The 24,267-nt window shown below is 37.3% G+C and overlaps 1 protein-coding gene across 3 annotated transcripts in view; it reads right to left on the bottom strand.

The window, feature by feature from the left end:
* The window catches only part of mylk3 (myosin light chain kinase 3), a 96,000-nt gene extending 72,869 nt beyond the window's left edge, over positions 1-23,131 (bottom strand). The window contains exon 1 of one of the 3 annotated variants that reach the window (XM_049471294.1): positions 22,716-23,131. In XM_049471294.1, coding sequence (XP_049327251.1) covers positions 22,716-22,793 — 78 coding nt within the window. In that variant the 5' untranslated portion in view covers positions 22,794-23,131. Of the gene's footprint in view, positions 1-791; positions 2,311-22,715 lie in introns of those variants that run through there. The other 2 variants (XM_049471293.1, XM_049471292.1) reach the window with 2 other exon arrangements.
* Positions 23,132-24,267: the final 1,136 nt, after the last annotated feature.

The raw sequence follows: 24,267 nt of genomic DNA, 5'->3' as shown, positions 1-24,267 counted from the left end.
AGAGTGTATATATGTAATTAACTCTATATAACATTAAAATACTAAACCCAAATAAATATAAAGTCAGTTGTCAGTGAGAATGTCTACCTGTAATTAACTCTATATAACATTAGAATACTAAACCCAAATAAATATAAAGTCAGTTGTCAGTGAGAGTGTCTACCATTAATTAATTCTATATAACATTAGAATAAATGAACCCTAACAAACATTAGTATAGTCAGTGATCAGAGAGAGTGTATACATGTAATTAACTCTATATAACATTAGAATACTAAACCCAAATAAATATAAAGTCAGTTGTCAGTGAGAGTGTCTACCTGTAATTAACTCTATATAACATAAGAATACTAAACTAAGATAAACATTAAGTCAGTGAATAGTGAGTTTACTTGTAATTAACTCTATATAACATTAGAATAAACCCCCACATACACAGTTTAAGTGGCTGGAAAGTGACTGTTTGTCTTGTTAGTAAGTTATTGTTGTAAGTTATTGGAAGAATGAAGCTGGGTCTCTTTGGCCTTGCTCTTGACAGAACAATGTGACCTGGGAATCGCATTCAGGTGACCCTCCGAATTGATTTGTAGAACCTCAAGGCCGTTGAGGGCATAAAAGCAATTTCTTAAAGCGTAAGATGCCTTTAAAAGATATCGACAGTGGCTCGGCTCAGCCTCTAATCCCAGCGCACCACAACAGTGGCCTTTTCAACACATTCCTCCACGTAACTTGAATATTTCATGAGTATTGACGAGCCACAAAAAGCCTTCGAACCGGAGGAATTTACTAACCTCTTCGTCTAAAGTGTCCAGAAGGCCTTGCTTCCTCCATGGCACCACACCGTTTAGAATGAACTCCACAATCTTGGAGCTGCGGAAGGCTTCACCCACATATCCGAGAACTTTATCCAGAGTCGACACTGAACTTTCTATTCCCTCGATCTTCTTCCTCTGCACCTGACCCTCTTGCTTGAGACTCTTGAGAAGCGCCACAGTTTCTTCACAAAGCGTCTTGACCTCCGCCACATCGCTGCCCACTAGTTTTGCATCTTTTTGAGTGGACTTTACCTTGGACTGTCCGATTGTATCCTTCTTGAACTGTGAAAGGTTCTTCTCCAGGGCATCCATTCCTTGAGATACTCCGTCCAGCTTTTGGAGGAGTACTGCCTGGTTGTTGGCAATTTGTTCCACCTTACCTTCGAGAAAGTTCAGCCTGTCCTCTACATTGCCAAGAGTTCCCAAGAGGGTCGGGTTGGCCTTCTTTTGTGTGGAAGCTGGTGCCCCAGCATTGTCCAGTTTTCCGCCTTCATACATCTTGGCAATGCAGGTGGCCAGAGTCACCTGTTTACTCATGGTTGGAAGCAAAAACCCAGTGGGTTTGCAATGGCACAGTGGCAAAAGCGAAAAAGAAAAACGGAACCTCCACTAATCCCTCGGCTCCCAATCGACCAGAGCAGGAACGGCTATTTTGGTCCCTCCAATCTCTTTCCTCTCTGGGCTCCTGTGAGGTGTCATCATGCCCCCACCGATACAAGAACCTCAGCTGGACTCTGGTCAGTATGTGCCAGAGACATGACACCACTTAAATAAACACCTCAATTCTGGTATCTTATCTTCGCCACTTCTATTTTCCTCCCCTTGTCTGTCCGACTCTCTCTCTCTCTTTGTGTGAGGAGTTCTCTCTGACCCAGAGCTTTTATATGGCCTGGAAGGTCCTGCCAATGTTCCAGCAGTCCCTTGACGTCATCAAAACATTTAAATTCACCTCGACAGATGTCGTTGACAAGTGGACACGCAAGGAATGACCTTTCACAACAGCCAGCGATTTGCCAACGGTAAGAAAATCCCACTTGCAGGAGCAAGGATGTTCTAAACTGTGATGTTTTTGTGACAAGTATCGTCTTACCGGCACATATCGTCTCCACCAGTGGATCCACGACTACTGCACAGCAGATACACCAGACCATCCAGCCGGCTTTGTGCTCCGTGTTGGAACGTGACTTGACTTTGACTTGACACTTTCAGTAAAAATAAACCTCTGCAGACACTGGTATGAAGATGAATAGTCTGCTGGAATCTCAGATGTGTCCCCTCTCCCAATGTGGAATCCAATTGCACGGTCAATTGCCAGGAAAAGCTACCTTGGGGAAAGAAAAAAAAAACACTCCAGTCCTGAAACCCGACCCAGGTTCTTTCCGTACCTCTGATTACGATTGGGCGGCATTGCAAGGAATGATCTCCACACATATACATCATTACGCCCAGCTGTTGGGTTGGTGGGTTGTTGGAAGGTGATGTATGGCCAGGTTGGCATTTGTTGTATCAGAGGCATGTGTCTGTAATCTGATACATGTGCCATTCATACTAATTGGACAGTGGCACAGTGGAACTTATGTTTTGGGCCTTCTGCTTTTTTTTGCTGGATCTGCTGGATTTTTTTTTTTTAATTAGACCAAGACTAGTCACTGGAATGAGATTATGCAATGCCAAATTTTTGCTTTAAGGTATTTTAACCTACATCAAGTGATTTTTTTTGTCCACAGTCCTTTCATCTTAGCTGACCATGGCTATTACAGGTAGACACTCTCACTGAACACTGACTTTACTTTTATTTGGGCTTAGTACTCTAGATAGATAGATAGATAGATAGATAGATAGATAGATAGATAGATAGATAGATAGATAGATAGATAGATAGATAGATAGATAGATAGATAGATAGATAGATAGATAGATAGATAGATAGATAGATAGATAGATAGATAGATAGATAGATAGATAGATAGATAGATACTTTATTGATCCCCGGGGGGAAATTCTTGAATTCTCTAATGTTATATAGGATTAGTTATGTGCAGACACTTTCACTGACCACTTTATTTTTTATTTCGGTTTATTCTAAAGATAAAAGGTTTAATGACATCTAAACAATTTTAGCCGAAGGGTATTTGAACCTACATAAAGTGAATCATCAAACAGTTCTTGACGTTGTTGTCTATAGTCCTTTCATTTCAGCTGATCATAGCTATTACAGGTAGACAGTCTCCCTGCCACTGACTTTATATTTATTTGGGTTTATTCTAATGTTATATAGAGTTAATAAAGGGTAGACACTCTCATTGACCAATGACTTTATGTTTATTTGGGTTTAGTATTCTAATGTTATATAGAGTTAATTACAGGTAGACAATCTCACTGAGCACTGACTTTTTGTTTATTTGGGTTAGGTTTCTAATTTTATATAGAGTAAATTACAGGTAGACACTCTTACTGACCACTGACTTTATGTTTATTTGGGTTTAGTATTCTAATGTTATATAGAGTTAATTACAGGTAGACATTCTCACTGACCACTGACTTTATTTTAATTCATCTGCATTTATTCTAATGTTATATAGAGTTAATTACAGAGAGACACTCTCATTGACCACTGACTTTATGTTTAGTTGGGTTTATTTATTCTAATGTTATATAGAGTTAATTACAGGTAGACATTCTCACTGACCACTGACTTTATGTTAATTTGTGTGCATTTATTCTAATGTTATATAGAGTTAATTACAGGTAGACAATCTCACTAAGCACTGACTTTTTGTTTATTTGGGTTTAGTTTTCTAATTTTATATAGAGTAAATTACAGGTAGACACTCTTACTGACCACTGACTTTATGTTTATTTGGGTTTAGTATTCTAATGTTATATAGAGTTAATTACAGGTAGACATTCTCACTGACCACTGACTTTATGTTAATTCATCTGCATTTATTCTAATGTTATATAAAGTTAATTACAGGTAGACATTCTCACTGACCACTGACTTTATGTTAATTTGTGTGCATTTATTCTAATGTTATATAGAGTTAATTACAGGTAGACAATCTCACTAAGCACTGACTTTTTGGTTTTTTTGGGTTTAGTTTTCTAATTTTATATAGAGTAAATTACAGGTAGACACTCTTACTGACCACTGACTTTATGTTTGTTTGGGTTTAGTATTCTAATTTTATATAGAGTTAATTACAGGTAGACACTCTCACTTATCGCTGAATTTATATTTATTTGGGTTTAGTATTCTAATGTTATATAGAGTTAATTACTTGTAGACACACCCAATGACCACTAAGTTTATTTTTATTTGGGTTTAGTATTCTAGTGCTATAAAGAGTTAATTACAGGTAGACACTCTCACTGACCACTGACTTTATGTTTATTTGGGTTTAGTATTCTAATGTTATATAGAGTTAATTACAGGTAGACACTCTTACTGATCACTGACTTATGTTTATTTGGGTTTAGTATTCTAATGTTATATCGAGTTAAATTACAGATAGACACTCTCACTGACAACTGATTATTTTTTTGTGTTTAGTATTCTAATGTTATATAGAGTTAATTACAGGTAGACAATCTCACTTATCACTGACTTTATGTTTATTTGGGTTTAGTTTTCTAATGTTATATAGAGTTAATTACAGGTAGACACTCTCACTTATCACTGACTTTATTAATGTATATTTGGGTTTAGCATTCTAAATTTGGGTTTAGCATTTGGGTTATATAAAGTTAATATAACATTAGGTAGACACTCTCACTGAGTACTGACTTTAAGTTTATTTGGGTTTATTATTCTAATGTTATATAGAGTTAATTACAGGTAGACACTCTCACTTATCACTAAATTAATGTTTATTTGGGTATAGTATTCTAATGTTATATAGAGTTAATTACAGGTAGACACTCTCACTGACCATCAACAGATTGTGGGTTAGGGGTGGAGTTTTGCTAGTATCCTACACATGTTCAATCAGGAAGTGCAGGGGGTTTTCCAGGTTGTTGCTTTGCTGTTTCTGTGGTATCTCAGATGGTTGCTATTGTGTTACTAAGTGGTTGCTCAGTGGCTGCTGTGATTTCCGAAGTGGTTGCTCAAGCCTTTTTTGGTGTTAGATGTTAGGTGGTTGCTATGATATTCTAGATTGTTTGGTATGGCATTGCTAACAAGTTGCAATGGTAACTCAAGTCATTGCTGGAGTTTCCCTATAGTGGTTGCTATGGTGTTTCAAATGGGATGCTAAGGAGTTGCAAGGCTGTTGCTTAGTAGTTGCTGCTATATCCCATATATTCATTATAAAAGCTAGTCTCCCAGAGGAAATGCAGTGTTGTTATCCACTACCCTACTCCAGTCATAGACTGGACAGGTGTAGACTGGGCCATGGAATTTATTTATACCCCTCTGTTATGTTCTGTTCTGTTCTGTTCTGTGCCAATGCCAAAGCTCCAGCACATGCTATAGAGTCACGTTATGCAATAGAGGAACAGTGGAAAGGAACCATCTGGGGGTCCGGCTGTCTGCAGGAACACGACTCCACTGTGGCCTTTCCACACAGGGCATCTGTGGTGGGTGGAATGCTCGGTTACAGTCCAGCCGTGCATAAGCAACTCAATTTACCAGTCCACGCACTGCAGGAACGTGTGTGTTAGTGTGTTAGCGTGTTAGCGTGTTTGGGAGTGTGGGGGGATATGAGCTTGGCAGCGGGGGGCCGCGTAAATGGATGTTTCCTCACCCCAACCGGGACTGTCCACACATTTATATGTGATGGAGGAGGCTATGAATAGGAGGAAGGAGTGGAGTTATCATGTTATCAGTTTCATGATGATACAGAAATAAGAGACGGCGGCGAGTTCTTTATAATAACTAACCAATGTGTTTTGAATTTATATATTAATATATTAAAATGTGGTCCAGTGGGCTAAGCACTGCAACTATGATCAAGAGAGCTGGTTCGAATCCTGTTTATGTAGCTGCTGGAGCCCAGAGAGAGCAAGGCCAAGAAAGGGTAGATGGTGCTTTTTCCCCTTATCACTTCTGGGGGGATGTGGATCAGCACAAGGCTGCATCTGTGAGCTGATGTATCTGAACCGAGTCGCTGCACTTTCCTCCGATGCGCTACACTGTGATGCTAGTCTGCAATGCTGAATCAGCAGCCGTTCAAAAAGAGGCGGAGTCTGACTTCACATGTATCAGAGGAGGCATCACTAGCTAGTCTTCACCCTCCTGTTGTGTTGGGGCATCACTAGTGATAGGGGGAATCCTAATATGTGGGTTGGGTAATTGGCCGTGTAAATTGAAGAGAAAATGAAAAAAAATTAGATAAAAATTAGATACAAAGAAAAAAATTAAGGCTGGCAACATTAAAGCGTTAACGCACACAATTAATTTGGCATAAGTAACCTGTTATAATTTTTTTTTACTCTAATTAATTACGTCATCAAGTTTCACCCTAATTTCCCCGGTAATCTGCCCCACCCAATGCAAGGTCTCCTTCCTATGCCAAACAACTCTGGAGCCAGATATTATTTTGCTCAGAACAAAAGCTGTCTTTGCTGCTCCATGCTGTTTACACACTAAGCTCAGTGTGTGCAGCGTTCACTGCTTACAGGTGTGCTGCACGTGCCAATTACACAGTGTTTTAGCGTTCTGTGTTAAAGCAGCTTCACACTGCACAGATATGCACGCTGAAACACAGCATATTTTTCTCACTATATTTACTTTCTTGCTCCCGTGTCAGACAGCTCTGACCAATCAGAGGAGACGATGTGCTCGCGTTGTTTATTGGAGAGCATTTTGGTATGTTTAGATTAGTGCCTGTGTGAAAACAAACCAAACTGAGGTAGAAACGCTCCAAATAAACAAACTCATCAACTGATCCGGATCATAGAAACTTTCACAACTACAGGTCTGAAAACGCTCGTTTATACTCAGCTTATTCTAAAGTTCTAAATCAGAAAAGTTTCCTCTATCCAATTTATCATGCATTCTTTATTCCAGCGCCACACGTTTGTTTTATCTCCCCTCAAATATACAAGTATATACTAGTATTTTGTTTAACACTACTAATATAAATATAATTGCATTTTACATTTCTTACATTTAAATTTCCACTATAAAAACTTGCATCTTAAGAAGAACAAGAATTTTGTCGTGAGGTTTCTAAGATCATGGATGTCCAGGATTTTTTGCTCTTTTTTTTCCCAGCATGTGACAAACGCTTGATTTGGCCACTTTGGCAACATCTCCACTTCTTTCTGATATATTTCTTCTTTTGTTTTTAGGCTGATGATCATTTACATTATGAGCTTCTTTTATCGCATATTAGTGAGTTCACAACATCAGCTTCCAAATGCAAATACCAGACTTGGAATCAACTTCAGAACTTTTGCCTGCGTAACTGCATTAATGCATTAATGAGAAGAATAGATGCACATGCAGCCCATAAAATAACTTTTGAGATCATTTGTCAAGTTACTTTCGAGACCCTAAAATGAGAAGGCTTTGAAGGACAATGGCTGCAATTCCTAAACACTTAATAGGATATTGTTGCTCAACCAATTGAATTAAACCTGAATTTCTACTCTTTAATTGCATCTCATTTGTTAAATTTCATATACCGTATGGTGGCATGCAGAGCCCAAACCATGATCAAGATTGTGTCTCTATTCAATGCCTTATATACTAGCTTTAGTCAACGAACTCTAGCAAGACTCCATGTGGTCCAAAATGCAGCTGCCAGACTGTTAACAGGAACTAGACACAGAGAGCACACTCACCCAGTTCTAGCCTCTCTTCAATGGCTGCCAGTTAAATTTAGGATTGATTTTAAGGTGTTACATTTAAGTTTAGGTTCTTACTTATAAGGCTTTACATTGCGATGCACCAGAATCAGAGGTGGAAAGTAATGAATTACATTTACTCAAGTTACTGTAATTGAGTAGATGTTATGAGTAATTTGTCATTTTTAAAGTAGCTTTTAAAATTGGTAATTTTACTTTTACTTAAGTACATTTTGACACAAGTAATCTACTTTGCTACATTGGAAAACTCCTTGTTACTGAGTAAAAAACAAAATGCTGGGAAAAAAACAATTTAAAAAATATATATTTGCACGGATGCACCGGTGCATGGATGCTCGTGTAAGGAATAACGAGGCAATAACGACTTCATGCAATGCAAAATGTGTCTGCCCCACCGGACAGAGCCATCAGCTTTCAAAACTTGCACATCAAACCTGAGAGAGCATGTGGTGTAAATATTTTTATCATTAAACAATCTGCTTAAATGTTAAAAAAAACATAAAAAAACAAATATCAGTTAAAGCATAGCAATGGCAAGTTAAAAAATAATAATGACCTGTAAAACTATAAAAATACAGTTTATAGTCACCTATATGACCATAAAGAAAAAAAATGGATCATAGAAACCTATGCCACTTGTTCTTGAAAATGTTTTATGGGGTGCTCAGAACATTTAATTCCAAATGTCCAAATTATTATGTGGAATAATAGTTAATTAAAAACTATTTAATTTATGATTAGTTTTTACTTTTTTACATCAAATAATCAAAAGTAACTATATAACTTTTATTCAATTTACATTTTAAATTGAGTAATTTTTTACTTTTACTCGAGTAGATTTTTAGATGGGTACTTTTACTTTTACTTGAGAAGAATTAAATTATGAATGATTAATTATTAATGTAAAGGTACTTTTACTTAATTACAATTTTTCAGTACTTTTTCTACCTCTGACCAGAATACATTAGTGAACTGCTAGTTCACCTTATGACCAACAGATCTCTGAGATCCTTTATTAAGGGACTTTTGTTTGTCCCTAGAACTAAACTGAAATGTAAGGGAGACTGTGTCTTCTCTTTTTTTTGCTCCTAAATTATGGAATTATGAATCTTCCTTTAGGTATCAGACTCTCTGAATCTACGGCATCCTTTAAAAAAAAAAAAAAAAAAAAAAAAATATATATATATATATATATATATATATATATATATATATATATATATATATATATATATATATTTATTTATTTTATCATCATTTATGTATTATGTCTATTTTTTTTATTGTAAAGCACTTTGTGGCTCTGTCTTCGAAAAGTGCTATATAAATAAATATTACTTACTTACTTACTAAATATTTATGGGCCTAACTGTAGGTGGTTTCTATGGTTTCCCAAGTGATTGTTATGGTGTTGCTAAAAGTGATTTCTACAGTATTTATGTTGGTCGCTGGGGTGAAAAAAAGAAGACAAAGAAGAAGAAGAAGAAGAAGAAGAAGAAGCAAAAGAAGAATATAAATTGGTTGTAGTGTTACAACAACTAGGACCTGTTATAAAAAACCTTTATAAAGCCTTTATATGAGATGTTATGAAAGGCTTGTGTGGATGTTAATGAACCCTGATCTTTAGTAGCTTTATCAAAACTGTCTTACAGGCTCTCCTGACCCCGGCTGGACTGAGTGTTGAATACTGCGACAGATGGTAAGGGTCATCTACGTCAATAGCACACTGATGCCTGCGGGGTCAAGGAGACGTTTTCAGCTGGAGGTCTGAGGTCGAAACATCTGAACTGACCTCAGTGACCAACGTCTCAACTGACTCACTGCAGCACGGTTTCCTCAGAGACTTTGGGCTCTACACCCTGTGCAAGGCGCGATGCTGTTTGCTGCGGCACTGTTAAGATACGAATGTGCCAAAGTCAGAGCTCACCTGCCTCTTACAGGGAATAGTGTAAGAGTAGAGTAACACACTGATTGGTTTATTTCACGTTACGCCCAAAACATACCCAAGAGAACTAGTTCATGGCTTTTGTGTGATTTAAGCAGCGGAAAGTATATTTTTTGCAACCTTATGATACCAAAGACACACCCAAATGCCCCTAAATCTGCAACAAATATTATATTTGATATAAAAATAAAAAAAAATTCAGCCATGGCTAAAAACAGTGGCACCCCTGCAGCTTTTCAGAAAATATACCAAGGCCCAATCCCATTCTTATTATTCTGGCCTATGAGAATCACAAGCAAGATGGCGGCAAGATGGCGGCATTTTACAGATAGATCTTTACGTTGTATAATACGTGTTTTACAGCCTTATATATTTTCTATTCTTCTCTGTTTTAATTTATGTTTAATAGGTTACTTATTGTATTGTACTGTTGCTGCTGGATGCCTAAATTTCCTTCGGTATAAATAAAGTATCTATCTATCTATCTATCTATCTATCTATCTATCTATCTATCTATCTATCTATCTATCTATCTATCTATCTATCTATCTATCTATCTATCTATCTATCTATCTATCTATCTATCTATCTATCTAAGTAAGTAACCAAAAACCCCACAAATTTGGGCATTGTCCTTGTTAACAATGACGATAACCACAACATTACCAAAGTTTAATATACAGTTTCTTCATAACAAGCAAAAACAAATCGTTAACATTGGTGCAGATGGCAGAGGCGTTCATGAATACCAAAGTCCTGCTGGAAAATAAAATCTGCTGAAATCCACTGCACTGACTTTGAACTTGATATAACACAGTGGATCAACACCAGCAGATGACACACTAGACCTCGAGCAGTTTGGACTGTGTGTCTCTCCACTCTTCCTCCAGACTCTGCTCCCTTGATTTACTTTAAATGAATTGTAAAATTTACTGATGATCAGTGATGGTTTGGAGAGACATGTCTGTCATCTGCTGGTGTTGATCCACTGTGTTTTATTATCATGTCTAAAGTCAGTGCAGTTTTGTTTTCCCACAAAATCTTACAGCACTTCATGCTTCTTCCCTCTGCTACTGACAACTTTTATAGAGATGCAGATTTCATTTTCCAGCAGGACTTCGCGCTCTGCCCACACTGACAAAAGTATTGATTGGTCTTTTATAATATTCTAATTTTCTGAGACACTGATATTTGGGTTTTCATTGGCTGTAAGCTTCATAATCATTAAGAATAAAAGATTGTTACTCAATTTGTTACTCGTTTACTTTGTTTCTTGCATTTAATTCAGCAAAATTAAGCAATTCTACATTACATGCTTCACCTAAAGCAATATAAACAGCTTACATGGTTAATATTTGCCCTTTACCTTTCTTATGTTACATTTCTTTCAAAAAGTGCTACTCTTTTTTTTTATTAGTTTTTTAATAAAATGTAAAAGAAAATTAATTTAACTCAAAATATGAGTAGAAAATTTGTTTAGTTTCAAATTTACAAATGAAGCAATGTTTATTAGCCCTTGGCCAAACAGACAGTATGTAATTTAAATGTGTAGGGGGGAGGGGGGGGGAGGTGTAAAGTGTGTGTTTATCGAAAATGTGTTTTGATATATGTTTTTCACAAAAAAGCACTAATCCCACCCACCCGACACTACCACCCCCCCGCCGTCGCCCTCTCTCTGACAGTATCAGCCTTACACACACATTCCTCAACATCCACCCATTACATATTTCACCCACAGCAAGCGCTTAGCTTAGCTTAGCTTAACCACGATTATTATAACTCTATGTTCTTCACTTTCTTAACAATGTAAGCACTCTGGGTAACACTGCACTGTCTTTACCAGGGTGCAAATTATACAATGACAATGGGGTGGGGGTCGTATTTTTCTTTGGGATGTAAAAGGAAATCTTATAATGTTATATATATATATATAAAGCTCTGGAAAAAACTAAGAGAGCACATCAGTTTCTCATGTTTGAGTAAAATGAACATTGTTGTTTTATTCTATAAACTACAGACAATATTTCTCCCAAATTCCAAATAAAAATATAATCATTTAGAACATTTATTTGCAGAAAATGATGCAAAAAAATGCAAAGAAAAAAAGTTCATATTCATAAAGTTTTCAAGTTTTGAGTTCAGAAATCAATATTTGGGGTAATGACCCTGGTTTCTACTCACAGTTTCTATGCATCTTGGCATCATGTTCTCCTCCACCAGTCTTACACACTGCTTTTGGATAACTTTATGCTGCTTTACTCCTAGTGCAAAAAATCAAGCAGTTCAGTTTGGTTTGATGGCTTGTGATCATCCATCTTCCTCTTGATTATATTCCAGAGGTTTTCAATTTGGTAAAATCAAAGAGACTCATCATTTTTAAGTGATCTCTTATTTTTTTAGGGCTGTGTAGATCAATATTAAAGACATGAAAACAACTAAGGGACACATATGGAATTATGTAGTAAAGAGTAAAAAAAGTGATGAACTGAGATGGTGATTTGAGGTGATGTAATTGGGATGAGCTGGGGGTTCAGCACCTCCAGGAACTCCTTCCTTCAAGATGCTGAGAAAACTATATTTAAGGTGACTCTCCCTCATGAAGACACTGAGATTAAAATCTCACCAAGAGACTGCCGATCTGTCCTCAAAGATAAATGTGCTACTTAGAAGAATCTAAAGTATAAAACATATTTTGCACTTTTCTGCACATGTTTAAAAAATAATTATGTATGCATTCACATTAAATGAGAAAAGGGAGGAGGTGTGTCCAAACGATAATGTTTTAAAATAGGTTGTAGCATTATTATACATTTGTTTGTTTATTTATTTAGTCATGTGTGTTTACATATTTTTCCTAATAAGTTATAGATTAATACTAAAGTCAACCAAATTCTGAGAAAAAAAAGCATATGGAATTATTTAGTTAACAAAGTAAACTTGCTTAGATGACAGCTTTGCACTTTTCTCACAGTCACCTGGAATTCAGGCTTTCAGTAAACAGCTGTGTTGAACTCATCAAGAGTTAATTACTTAAATTTCTTGCCTTTTAATAAAGTGTTTAACCCTTGTGTGGTGTTCGGGTCTGTGGGACCCGTTTTCATTTTTCATCAAATGGTACTAAAAAATATTTTTTCTAACTCAAACTCATTGGCATTGGCTCATTTTTTGTGAAAAACATATATCAAAACACATTTTCCATAAACACACACTGTACACCCCCCCCCTACACATTTATATTACATACAGTATGTTTGGCCAAGGGCTAATAAACATTGCTTCATTTGTAAATTTGAAACTAAACAAATTTTCTACTCATATCTTGAGTTTAATTCATTTTCTTTTACATTTTATTAAAAAACTAATAAAAAAAAGAGTAGCACTTTTTTTGAAAGAAATGTAACATAAGAAAGGTAAAGGGCAAATATTAACCATGTAAGCTGTTTATATTGCTTGCAATTTAGGTGAAGCGAGCATGTGTAAAGCATTTTAATGTAAAATTGCTTAATTTTGCTGAATTAAATACAAGTAACAAAGTAAACGAGTAACAAAAATATGAACACCACACAAGGGTTAAGAGCATCAGTTGTAAAGTTGTGAAGAGGTAGATTTACAGGTATACAGTGAATAGTGAATATTTAAGTAATTTTCTAATACATATTGTGGTAAGAGATATTTAACTAAGTAAAGTAAAGAAAAAAATATCCTGAAGTGCAGTCACTGCGAAGACCATCAAAAACGTCATGATGAAACTGGCTTTCATCAGGATCACAACAGGAAAGGAAGCGTAAGAGTTTCCTCTGTTGTACAGGATAAGTTACATCATGCATGCATCAGAGTTACCAGCCTCTTTTAAGTTAACTTTGAAGTTACTACATGTTTCCTTATGAGTTCCTTCATAGTCTGAATCCCTTCACTATTCATTTATGATGTAGGATTAAAATAAAATAAAAATAAAAGCATTGAATGAAAAGGTGTGTCCAAAGTTTTAACTGGTACTGTATATAAATATTGCATTATAAATATAATAAGTGCTTGTGTGTGTGTGTGTTATTTAGGTAGGATTCCAATAAAGGAGTTTTTATAATCTGGATCAATCCCAGTCTTTCCTGCTTCCACCGCATTAAATAATAAGATGATGTAAACAGATGACATCAGTAAAAAATGACACGTAAAGGCTGTGTATGATTCTCTCGAGAGTGAGCCAAACACCCAAACAGGACGGAGACGCTCTTAAAGAGACGATTTACTCATCACGCTGGCAGCCACTTTGATGGCGCTGGTGAGTCACACTCGTCGAATATTCACACTCCGCACACGGAACAGCGCTCCCATTTGTTTGTCAACCTCCCACCTCGTAAAAAAAATGAAAAATGCAGAAATTAAGGGAGAGAAATATCAATCGAAATGACTAGCAGAGCAACCTGCGTCAACTGGGGGCTGTTAATCCCCTCCGCCGCCCAGAGTTACATGAGGGCAGCTCAGCAATATCAATAAAGGTCCTGAAATAGATCAGTTTAATGCTGGCTGCAGGCATCTGGAGTGATTCGCCTTCAGTAAAGGTTACGCTGAAGATGGTTTGCGTAAGAGAAACGCTTAAATCGAAGTCATTTTTCCTCTTTCTGTGCTCACTTGTCTCATTTAAATGTTTAGTGTGGTGTTGTACAATCCGCCCTGTGTGTGTTTATTTGTACAGTGTGTACAGAGTGATGTTTGGCCTGTTTTGTTCGATCCGTGAAACAAGCAGGAATGTCCCAGTCCTGTAAAACACACTTATTCTATAAGGTTAAAGGAGAACTCTGGTGTAGTAAACTTTGGGAGTTTACTACACCAGACTTTGGGTGTAGTAAAACATGATAAAAATTACTTACTTTTGTTGAATAGCACACCTCCAACCTCCCACAGTTTTCTGAGATACAGTAATTTTGTGCTGTTTGCCCAGCACTCTGTACAACGGCCGTATCGGGGCATATTTTGCTCCAAAAAAATTGTTTTTACATCGTTATCTAGGCTCAAAGTAGCTCCACACCTCCTTGGTGTTTAAATCAAGGCAGGCTCTAACCTGAAGAAAGGGCTCTCTCTCTCATGTATTTGTCTCTTTTCTGTGGGCCTTTCGAATTTTCTGCATTATCACAAAGTGCATGCGTATAATTCTAATACTGCTTTATGTCCGTCATTCATCTTTCTTGATAAAATGAAATGTTATCAGCTGCATGTAACTTAGTTTGGTTAGCCTCCCACAAAACAACCTGAGCCGTGTAAAACGCTGACTGCAAGCTAGCTGGCTGTCGTTTTTTTTTTGCTACCTAAACGAGGCACAGTAGGTGCTGTCAGATTATTTAGGATCACTAAACGTCCTAAACTTGACGACATCGGATTTTAGAGAAGTTGATTGTGATCATGTCTTGTAATACTGTGAAGGCTACATTTCAAGCTCACCTTCAGGACAGTCACTCTACTCCCACGCCATCTTCAAACTCCTCTTGGGTCTCTGCTAGTCGGCTGAAGCGCCGCCCGGTCGTGTGCTGCACTTTTTATTTTATTTTTTTCTAGTGAAGCGTGCTGCGTGTCCCTCGCTACGCCCGCGCCCCTCCCTTATCTCTCGAGGTGTCTGAATCTGAATGATTGACTCTGAAAACTTTGTTTTACGAAACTTCAATCAAAATGACAAAATATAAAGAAAATCTTGTTGAAATATGAAATCATATTTGCCTATATTATTTTTTCCCCTCCCTCGGAAGGGCAATATCAGCCAAGGACGGCAAAAGGGTAGTTGCCCAAGCACATTGGACCATAGCGTCTGCACGTCACTGAATCAAGGCATTAATAACTTAAAAAGTGAACAAGAAGCTTATAAAAAAAAAACACTGTTTACATCCTATAGTGCAGGTAAATCTCTGGGCAATATATATACTTATATGTTTGTCTATGACATTATCAGTACAAAGATGGCCTTCTTGGTAGAATCCGGAGAGTCCTGACATTTATAACAAGGCATTAAGAACTTTAAAGCTGCACAAGAAGCTTATAAACAAACACCGTTTACATCCCATAACGCTTCTTTGGGCGCTGCTATCACTGTACTGGTAATGAAATAGATGACATATAGACTCTGCATAGCCTGCCACCTGCAGTATCAACTCAAGTTTTTTACTTTTTAAGTAAAAGTGTAAAAGTATTAGTTTTAAAATTACTTTAAGTATAAAAGTAAAAGTAATGTAAGGGAAAAAATAAAGCCATTTAGAACAAAAGCTATAGTGCCCTACCAAAACACATTTTTCTATTAAACACAAGTCTATTAAAATGTTAATGTTGATAAATTTGGGATGCACTAGGACAGGGGTGTCCAAACTACGGCCCGCGGGCCATTTGCAGCCCGTTTCCTTTTTGGAGCGGCCCGCGATGTATTTTAGAAATAGAATGAAAGTTGGCCCGCTGTTAAGCAGGTTTTTATAATGTGACATTCAAAGTTTGAACTAGGTGTCAGAAATGGGCCAAAGAGTCTAAAAGCAGAGAGAGTGCGCATTTCTAGCGCAGAAAATCGTGCCAAAGAGTCTAAAAGCGGAGAGGGTGCGCATTTCTAGCGCAGAAAATTGGGCCAAAGAGTCTAAAAGCGGAGAGGGTGCGCATTTCTAGCGCAGAAAATTGGGCCAAAGAGTCTAAAAGCGGAGAGAGTGCGCATTTCTAGCGCAGAAAATTGGGCCAAAGAGTCTAAAAGCGGAGAGGGTGCGCATTTCTAGCGCAGAAAAACAGACCAAAGAGTCTAAAAGCGGAGAGGGTGCGCATTTCTAGCGCAGAAAATCGGGCCAAAGAGTCTAAAAGCGGAGAGGGTGCGCATTTCTAGCGCAGAAAATCGGGCCAAAGAGTCTAAAAGCGGAGAGGGTGCGCATTTCTAGCGCAGAAAAACAGACCAAAGAGTATAAAAGCGGAGAGGGTGCGCATTTCTAGCGCAGAAAAACAGACCAAAGAGTCTAAAAGTTGCTGTAATTAAGGAGTTTAACTTTAAGAGACATCATGAAATTAAACAAAAAGTAATAAATAAAATAAATAAAAGTAATCAGGAAAAAGTATTATTTAAAGGGGTATATTTCATTATTTGTTTTATTACATTGTCAACCACTCCGGGTCGCGGTGGTGGGGGGGTGCTGGACGCTATCCCAGCATTGGGCAGAAGTTGAATGTATTTTAGATTATATATTAAAATATATTAAAGAAGTTTAGTTGGACTGGAGTTTGTCTGGAGTTCTCTTGAGTCTCTGCACGGATCATCTTCATACTAGGCTACATACGTCTGATATGTTCTTGCTGGAGTGTGTGTGTGTGGGGGGGGGGGGGGGCGGGGGCGTGTGCAGGTGTGATGGATCACAGTATGAGCCAATAGGGAGTCAGAATGGTATATGTTTATACTTCTCTACATCCAATCACAATCAGATTCACTCTACCTGGATGGAGAGATTTATTTGTATAGGGGTCAGTGTTGGGCACGTTACTTTGAAAAAGTAATTAGTTATAGTTACTAGTTACTTCTCCAAAAAAGTAACTGAGTTACTAACGTAAAAGTAATTAGTTACCAGTAAAAGTAACTAGTGCGTTACTTTTTATTATTCGCCCGTCAAAAAAAAAGGAAATCAATTATGCATTTACTATTATTATTAGAAAAATAACAAACGAAAATGAACCCAAAATGTTGACAAATCTCCACACAACCAAAGAAAATTACTAAAACTTGTAATACTGAAAAAAAACGGGAAAAACGGAAAAACGCGTCTGGGATGAAATTAAACAAACCAAGCCATACTCAAAGAAAACATGTATATATAAACAAAACAAAAAAATGGACAAAAACAACAATATAATGACCGTTAAAATAGTATTAATATAACAGCTTCACCAAAAGAGAATAGAGCTTAGATCGGGCCCAAAAAATCTGACCCAACCCAGCCCGAGCCCGTGCACGTTCTGCCTGAGCCCGACCCAACCCGAACCATGAACTGTCATTATGAGCCCGACCTGATCCACCCCATAAACTGTCTGTTTTCGGGCTGATTGAATGAGCGAAATATAATCAGAATTATGTTAATTAACACTGTAACATAAAAGCATAGAACTATTATTTAATTTAAATGATTTTTAAAAACAGCTACACACAATGCTGAAACGCGGAGGCGTTCACGTGCGCCCAGAGCTACGTGATTACCCTTTTTCCCTTTTTATTATAGTTTAATTTATTTTGTTTTTATTTTTTCTGTTCAGTAAGTTTTAGGGTGGGCTTGCTAGTTTTTATTAGTTTTCACACATCCCATAAGACAGATCAATCTAAGAAACGTGAGAGAGAGAGAGAGAGAGAGAGAGAGAGAGAGATTTCTGGTATGAGCTACTCACAGGTAAAGGTTCTCACATACTGTATCTCCTGTTTCTCTTTCATCTGCCTCGCGCTCATATTGTAATCCCATACATTCTCAGTGTTTTCTGTTGTATTTTGCGGCGAGCGCGAGCGCTTTACACAAGAACTAACGGACCACGAGGTGCCGCGCGCTCGGCACAACACCTCCCGCTGTACAACTCCGCTGTACAACAGCGCTTATAAATAAATTAAACACGAAAATGAGGGTACTCTATCAGTAGTTTCAGTTCGTTTTAGTTAATTTTATAAACACAGTTCGAGATTTTACCGTTTTTATTAGATTCAGTTAACACAAATGTTTTTTCACTTTCAGTTTTCGCTATTTCGTTCGCTTTAGTGAACAATAATAATTGGTTACTTAGCAACATTGTGATTATCACACCAGAGCTTTATATAAAATAAAAATAGGAGCCCGATTTCGGGTCGGTCCTCGGGTCAGGTCGGGTTCAGGCAGAGAATCTGAGCTCTAAAAGAGAAAGCAGCAGCACCACAAAACACGGAGCAGCTAAAAAGAGCTTAAAGTCCTTAAATCGGAACTTGGGCTGTCCACGGCAATCACTGAATTAATTAGAGCACGCAAATCGTCACAATTGTGCCTCACTTCACCACGCCAAACCACGTAAACCTACAGGCACAGCGGCCAGAAGCTCAAGTTCACCGGAAAGAGGAGGGGTTAACCAGGGCAAAGCGAAGTTTAAAAAAAAAAAAAAAAAGTTCATAGAGCGGCTAAAGTAACGTGCAGTAACGGGGTGTCGGAAATGGTAACGGCGTTATAGTTACAGTCAGAGTAATTAGTTAGATTACTCGTTACTGAAAAAAAGTAACAGCGTTAGTAACGGCGTTAGTTTTAACGCCGTTACTCCCAACACTGATAGGGGTTTTATTGAACGATGAGAAGACAGAATGAAAACAAGCTGAAATGAAATAGGAGTAACGAGGCTATTTTTAAAATGTGAGTAAAAAGTTCAGATAATTTGTGAAAATGTGAGAAGTAGAAGCTGAAAAAGTAAAGTATAGATAACTGTGCTTCCATGTATTTAAGACTGGAGGTGTAGTCTGTGACAGCACCAGCAAAACAATAGAAGAACAATGACAACAATGATAATAGAGATAATAATAAGGTCTCAATAGAGCCATAATACTGCTTCATACAAACAGCAACAACTACTACTATTATTACTATCATCACCACATACAGTAATTACCTCAAACAAAGCCATTAAACATCACGTATACACTAATACACTGATGTGACAAAAGTCATGGGACAGCAGTGTGCAACTTAATTTTTGCAACTTAATTTTTTTCATCAGGAAATGGCTTGGGATCACCCATATTTGTGTAAGTTGTGAGGTGTTATCTGATAAGGGAGTGAAGTTGAGCACTGACCAGAATGTTCCTTGCAAGGTCCGGTGATTTATGAAAAAAAAAATAATAATAAATTATTTATAATAATAATAATAATAATAATAATAATAATAATAATAATAAAAGAAAAAAAATAATAATAAAGGAAGACTAATATTCTAATCTAAAATCTATATGAACATTAAATTCAATTAACTAAAATAAGTTACTGTTTTTTTACAAATATAGGATTGGAATCATATTCTCAACTTTTTTTATTTTAGATTTTTGTTCAAAAATCATCCCTAAACAATAAAATCATTTTAAAAAGTGTGATTAAAAATACAATTAGTATTTATTAGCTCTTTTAATTAGCCTCTTTTGCTAATTCTAATGCTGTTGGTTTTTGCAGTGGAGTGCAGTGGGCGGGGCTTAGCTATTCTTTCAGTGGCTTATAAACTTTTTCATTGGCTCGTTAGTTGTCTATTCTGATTAACAACACGTCTCAATAAGTGTTATAGGCAACGAAACATTTGAAAAAAAGGAACTTGTGTAATGTTGATATTCGTCTAGATGGGTTGTGATGCAAACCATTATAATGTCACACGTTTTTAGAACATTCCTGAACATTTTCAAATCTTTGCTTAACATTCTTATAATGTTTTTTGTCAGTGAAATCTAATAGTGATTACAATAGCATTCATATTTACTGCATGATATCTTCAGTTACATAACAAGTTGTCATGGGAACAGCATCCCAGCTAACAGCTTTAAAACAAGTTTTTTTAGTTAGTAGAACATTTTCTGAACATTACAATAAACATTCTTAGACCTCAGCTGAAGCAGGGAGCAAGGAGAGGATGCAGAGAGCGGACACAAATGCGAGGTATTTATAAACAAACAAAATAAACAAGATAACAAACTAAGAACCACACAGACTAAAACAGGAAACAAGAAACACCTGAGACAGGTTAACAAGGGGGCGGAGTTACAAATGAACACAGACAGAGGCACGTGGAGAAACATGCACTGAGGGAAAAGATGAAGAAACACAGAGAAACATGAGCACAGAAGCTAGACGACAGGGACCATGGATGTGTGAGAATGTTTTTATGTTACATTTTTAAATGTTCTGGTAACATCACTGTAACATCACTTGTTACTTTTTAACATTTCCATAATGTTTTTAGTATTTGTCTAGCTGGGAATGTTATATGAGAAATGTTCTAATATCCCTGTAGTGAAAATCATTGTTATGTCCCTTGTTTTCATAACATTTCTGGAACATTACAGGCAAACTTACTTAACCCTCCTGTTATGTTACAGGTCAATTTGACGCGTTTTAAAGTTTGACGATCAAGGAAACATAGTTAAAAGTATTTTTTTTTCAGTATGAAACTACTTTTGCTTGCCTTAATTACTGTAATCAACATAAAATATAAAAATGTTTTTTTATATATATTTGCAACCACCCCCTGAAAAAACTAAAACTAAAACAAAAAATTGCAATAATATATGTAAAACTATTGTTTTATATGTTGGTCTTTCAAAAGTAATGAAACATGTTTTTTTTTATGATAAACGAGTGAATTATCCTAATTGAACCATTACCTGTTAGAAGTAAAAAAAAAACAAAAAAACATTGCACTAAATATTGATAGAATAATTTGGAATAAAGTTAGTAAAACAAAAATATTTACACTGCTTGTAAGGATTTTTTTTTGGTTTCAGACATCTTTTGGGTAATAAACATGCATTAATAAAAATTAACCCAGAAACACCATTGCTGTTCCTGACAAACGAACATAAAAAGAGGGTGAAAGCTTTTGCAAAACATTACTACACATTCTTAAAATGGGACATTCTATTTCTAAAGTTACGAATTACAGGTATTTAACATTTCTCGATCCACTGTGTCACAAACTGTATGTGTTGGGAATACACCATAGAAGGCATTATTACCACCCACAGTGGACAGAATCTGCAAGGGGGTGGTAATGATTGTGACCGGCAGCATCTGGCTAAAACTGTCCATGTGATCAGACAAGCGAAAAACTTTTACTCTCGGGTAGAAATTAATCAAATTCACATTCAATGCAGGAGACTCTACACACAGGTCAGTGCAGTGTTTTTTTTAGGTTCCAGGGAAAATGCCAAAAGTCATGGGACACAATATCAGTTATAATATCAGGCATTTTTGGACTTTTGGATTGGCGTTATTGTTAAAGTGGAGGGTTGTAACCCATATGTTGTTTGAACTCAAGTGATTTAAGTCTGCTTTACATACAATTTGATATTTCTAAAAAATACTCAAATATTTTGAGTTGTGGGCACATACAGGGGTAAAACAATGAAACTGAAACACCTGTCATTTTAGTGTGGGAGGTTTCATAGCTAAATTGAAGCAGCCTGGTGTCCAATCTTTATTAATTACACATTATTGCACCAGTAAGAGTGTGAAGGTTCAATTAGCAGGGTAAGAGCACAGTTTTACTCAATATATTGCAATGCACACAACATTATGGGTGACATATCAGAGTTCAAAAGAGGACAGATTGTTGGTGCACGTCTTGCTGGCGCATCTGTGACCAAGACAGCAAGTCTTTGTGATGCATCAAGAGCCACGGTATCCAGGGTAACGTCAGCATACCACCAAGAAGGACCAACCACATCCAACAGGATTAACTGTGGACGCTGTAAGAGGAAGCTGTCTGAAAGGGATGTTCGGGTGCTAACCCGGATTGTATCTAAAAAAACATAAAACCACGGCTGATCAAATCACAACAGAATTCAATCTGCACCTCAACTCTCCTGTTTCCACCAGAACTGTCCGTCGGGACAATAAATTTGTGCCCTAAAACCAGGTGTTTTAGTTTCATTGTCCAACCCCTGTATTATACATTCAAACTGAGATTTTTGAGTTGAACCAACTTATGTCTGTTGACATCAACAGCTTCTTTTCCATTGGCTTTTGGCACAATCTATTTGCATACTGGGTGTGTCCAACAGTTTCTGACTAACACTCACCATCAGTGTGTAGTGATTCCCCCTGGGCTACCTTACAAATAAATCAACTTCCTCTTTAGTTGTAATAACTTGATGTTTTAATGTATGCTAACTCAAGTTTTCATTCCCTATTACTTCAAAAAAAATATTTATCCAGTCTTTTAGTATTTATCCAAATAAAAAAGTTAAATCAACTTTCCCTTTAGTTGTAATAACTTGATGTTCTAAGTTATACTAACTTTTCATTACCGATTCCTTAATGTTTTTAAGGCAACTGGTTTCCTTTTTTTAATTATAATGAATTTATCCAGGCTTACAGTGTATGGTGATTATGGTAATTATGATGATTATGATGATGCCATTCCCAAAACATCCCAGAATTCCTTACCGTAAACTTGCTGATGTAGTCGGACACAGAGAATCCTCCAGTGCTGAGGAGCAGAGATCTGTACACTGATGTCCCCATTCCCTGGACTCCTGTCCGGACCTGTCTGGACTCAGCAGGACGTGAAGTGGTCCATTGTCAGAACGGGTCTCTGTGACTGGGGCTCATTCCCTGGAACCGGACTGTCGGGGTTCTGAATCATCCTGGAACAGTGTGAGGGTGTATGAGGGTGTGTGGGTGAGTGAGGCTCAGTCTTATCACAGCCCCTCCTGAGGACAGAACCCCTTTAACACCGGCACCGGGCCCACCCGGCACTTCCTGCTCAGAGATAACAGCTGCCTGAGATTAGCGGCAGCTATGCTGGAAATGTGAGTGTCCCGTTTTATTAATAGGTCCAGATTTGCCGTTTTACATCAGGACAGTCCCAGAGGAAGACTCTTCTCTTACTCTTCCAAAACATCAACACAGACAGTGGACTCTGGGTCAGAGGGTGAAGAGAGGACAGGAAAGAGACATATTGGAGAGTTGAATTCTGCCGTGATTTGATCAGCCGTGGTTTTATGTTTTTTGGATAAAATCCGGGTTAGCACCTGAACATCCCTTTCAGACAGCTTCCTCTTACAGCGTCCACAGTTAATCCTGTTGGATGTGGTTGGTCCTTCTTGGTGGTATGCTGACGTTACCCTGGATACCGTGGCTCTTGATGCATCACAAAGACCTGCTGTCTTGGTCACAAATGCGCCATGGGCCAACAATTTGTCCTCTTTTGAACTCTGGTATGTCACCCATAATGTTATAGTGTGCATTGTAATATTTAGAGCAGAACTGTGCTCTTACTCTGCTAATCGAACCTTCACGCTCTGCTCTTACTGGTGCAATGTGCAATTAATGAAGATTGGCCACCAGGCTGCTCCAATTTAGCCATGAAACCTCCCATAGCATGCCTCTTAGCGTAGCAGCCGTCACCAGGAGGCAGGCTATGCGGAAGCTATGTATATATGTCTGTCATTATCAGTACAGTGATGGCGGCCCCCAGAGCTAAAGCTAGCAGCACGGCATGTAAAAAGTAGGTTTTAATGAGCTTCTTCTGCACTTTTTAAGTTATTAATGCCTAATTTTAAATGTCAGGGCTCTCCAGATTCTAGCAAGGAGGTGTGGAGCTACTTTGAGCCTGAATAACAGTGTAAAAAACGATGTATCGGGGCAAATTATGCCCCATGTCACCCAGTCTGAAGGGTGTTTGGACAAACTGTGGGACAAACACTGTGGGAGAACGGAGGTGTGCTGTTAATCAAAGATAAGTATTTTTTAATCATATTTTACTAAAACAAAAGTTAATTTTACACCGGAGTTCACCTTTAAGGTTTACTGACACAACACACACCACATACCATTACACCCTGGCTTTTGGGTTTGTTGCTGATCACAGTCTGGATGGTCTGTTTTTTCTTCTTAAGTCCAAATTCCAGCAGAGAAGTGGGCGGACATGGTAAACATAAATAAGGCTTGTGTTGTGTACAGTAGTAAAGTTGTAAGTGGTATTAGTGAATATAGT

This window comes from Astyanax mexicanus, chromosome 23, assembly GCF_023375975.1.
Source record: "Astyanax mexicanus isolate ESR-SI-001 chromosome 23, AstMex3_surface, whole genome shotgun sequence".
Classification (NCBI taxonomy): domain Eukaryota; kingdom Metazoa; phylum Chordata; class Actinopteri; order Characiformes; family Acestrorhamphidae; genus Astyanax; species Astyanax mexicanus.
This window is presented reverse-complemented; position numbering and strand designations above follow the sequence as displayed.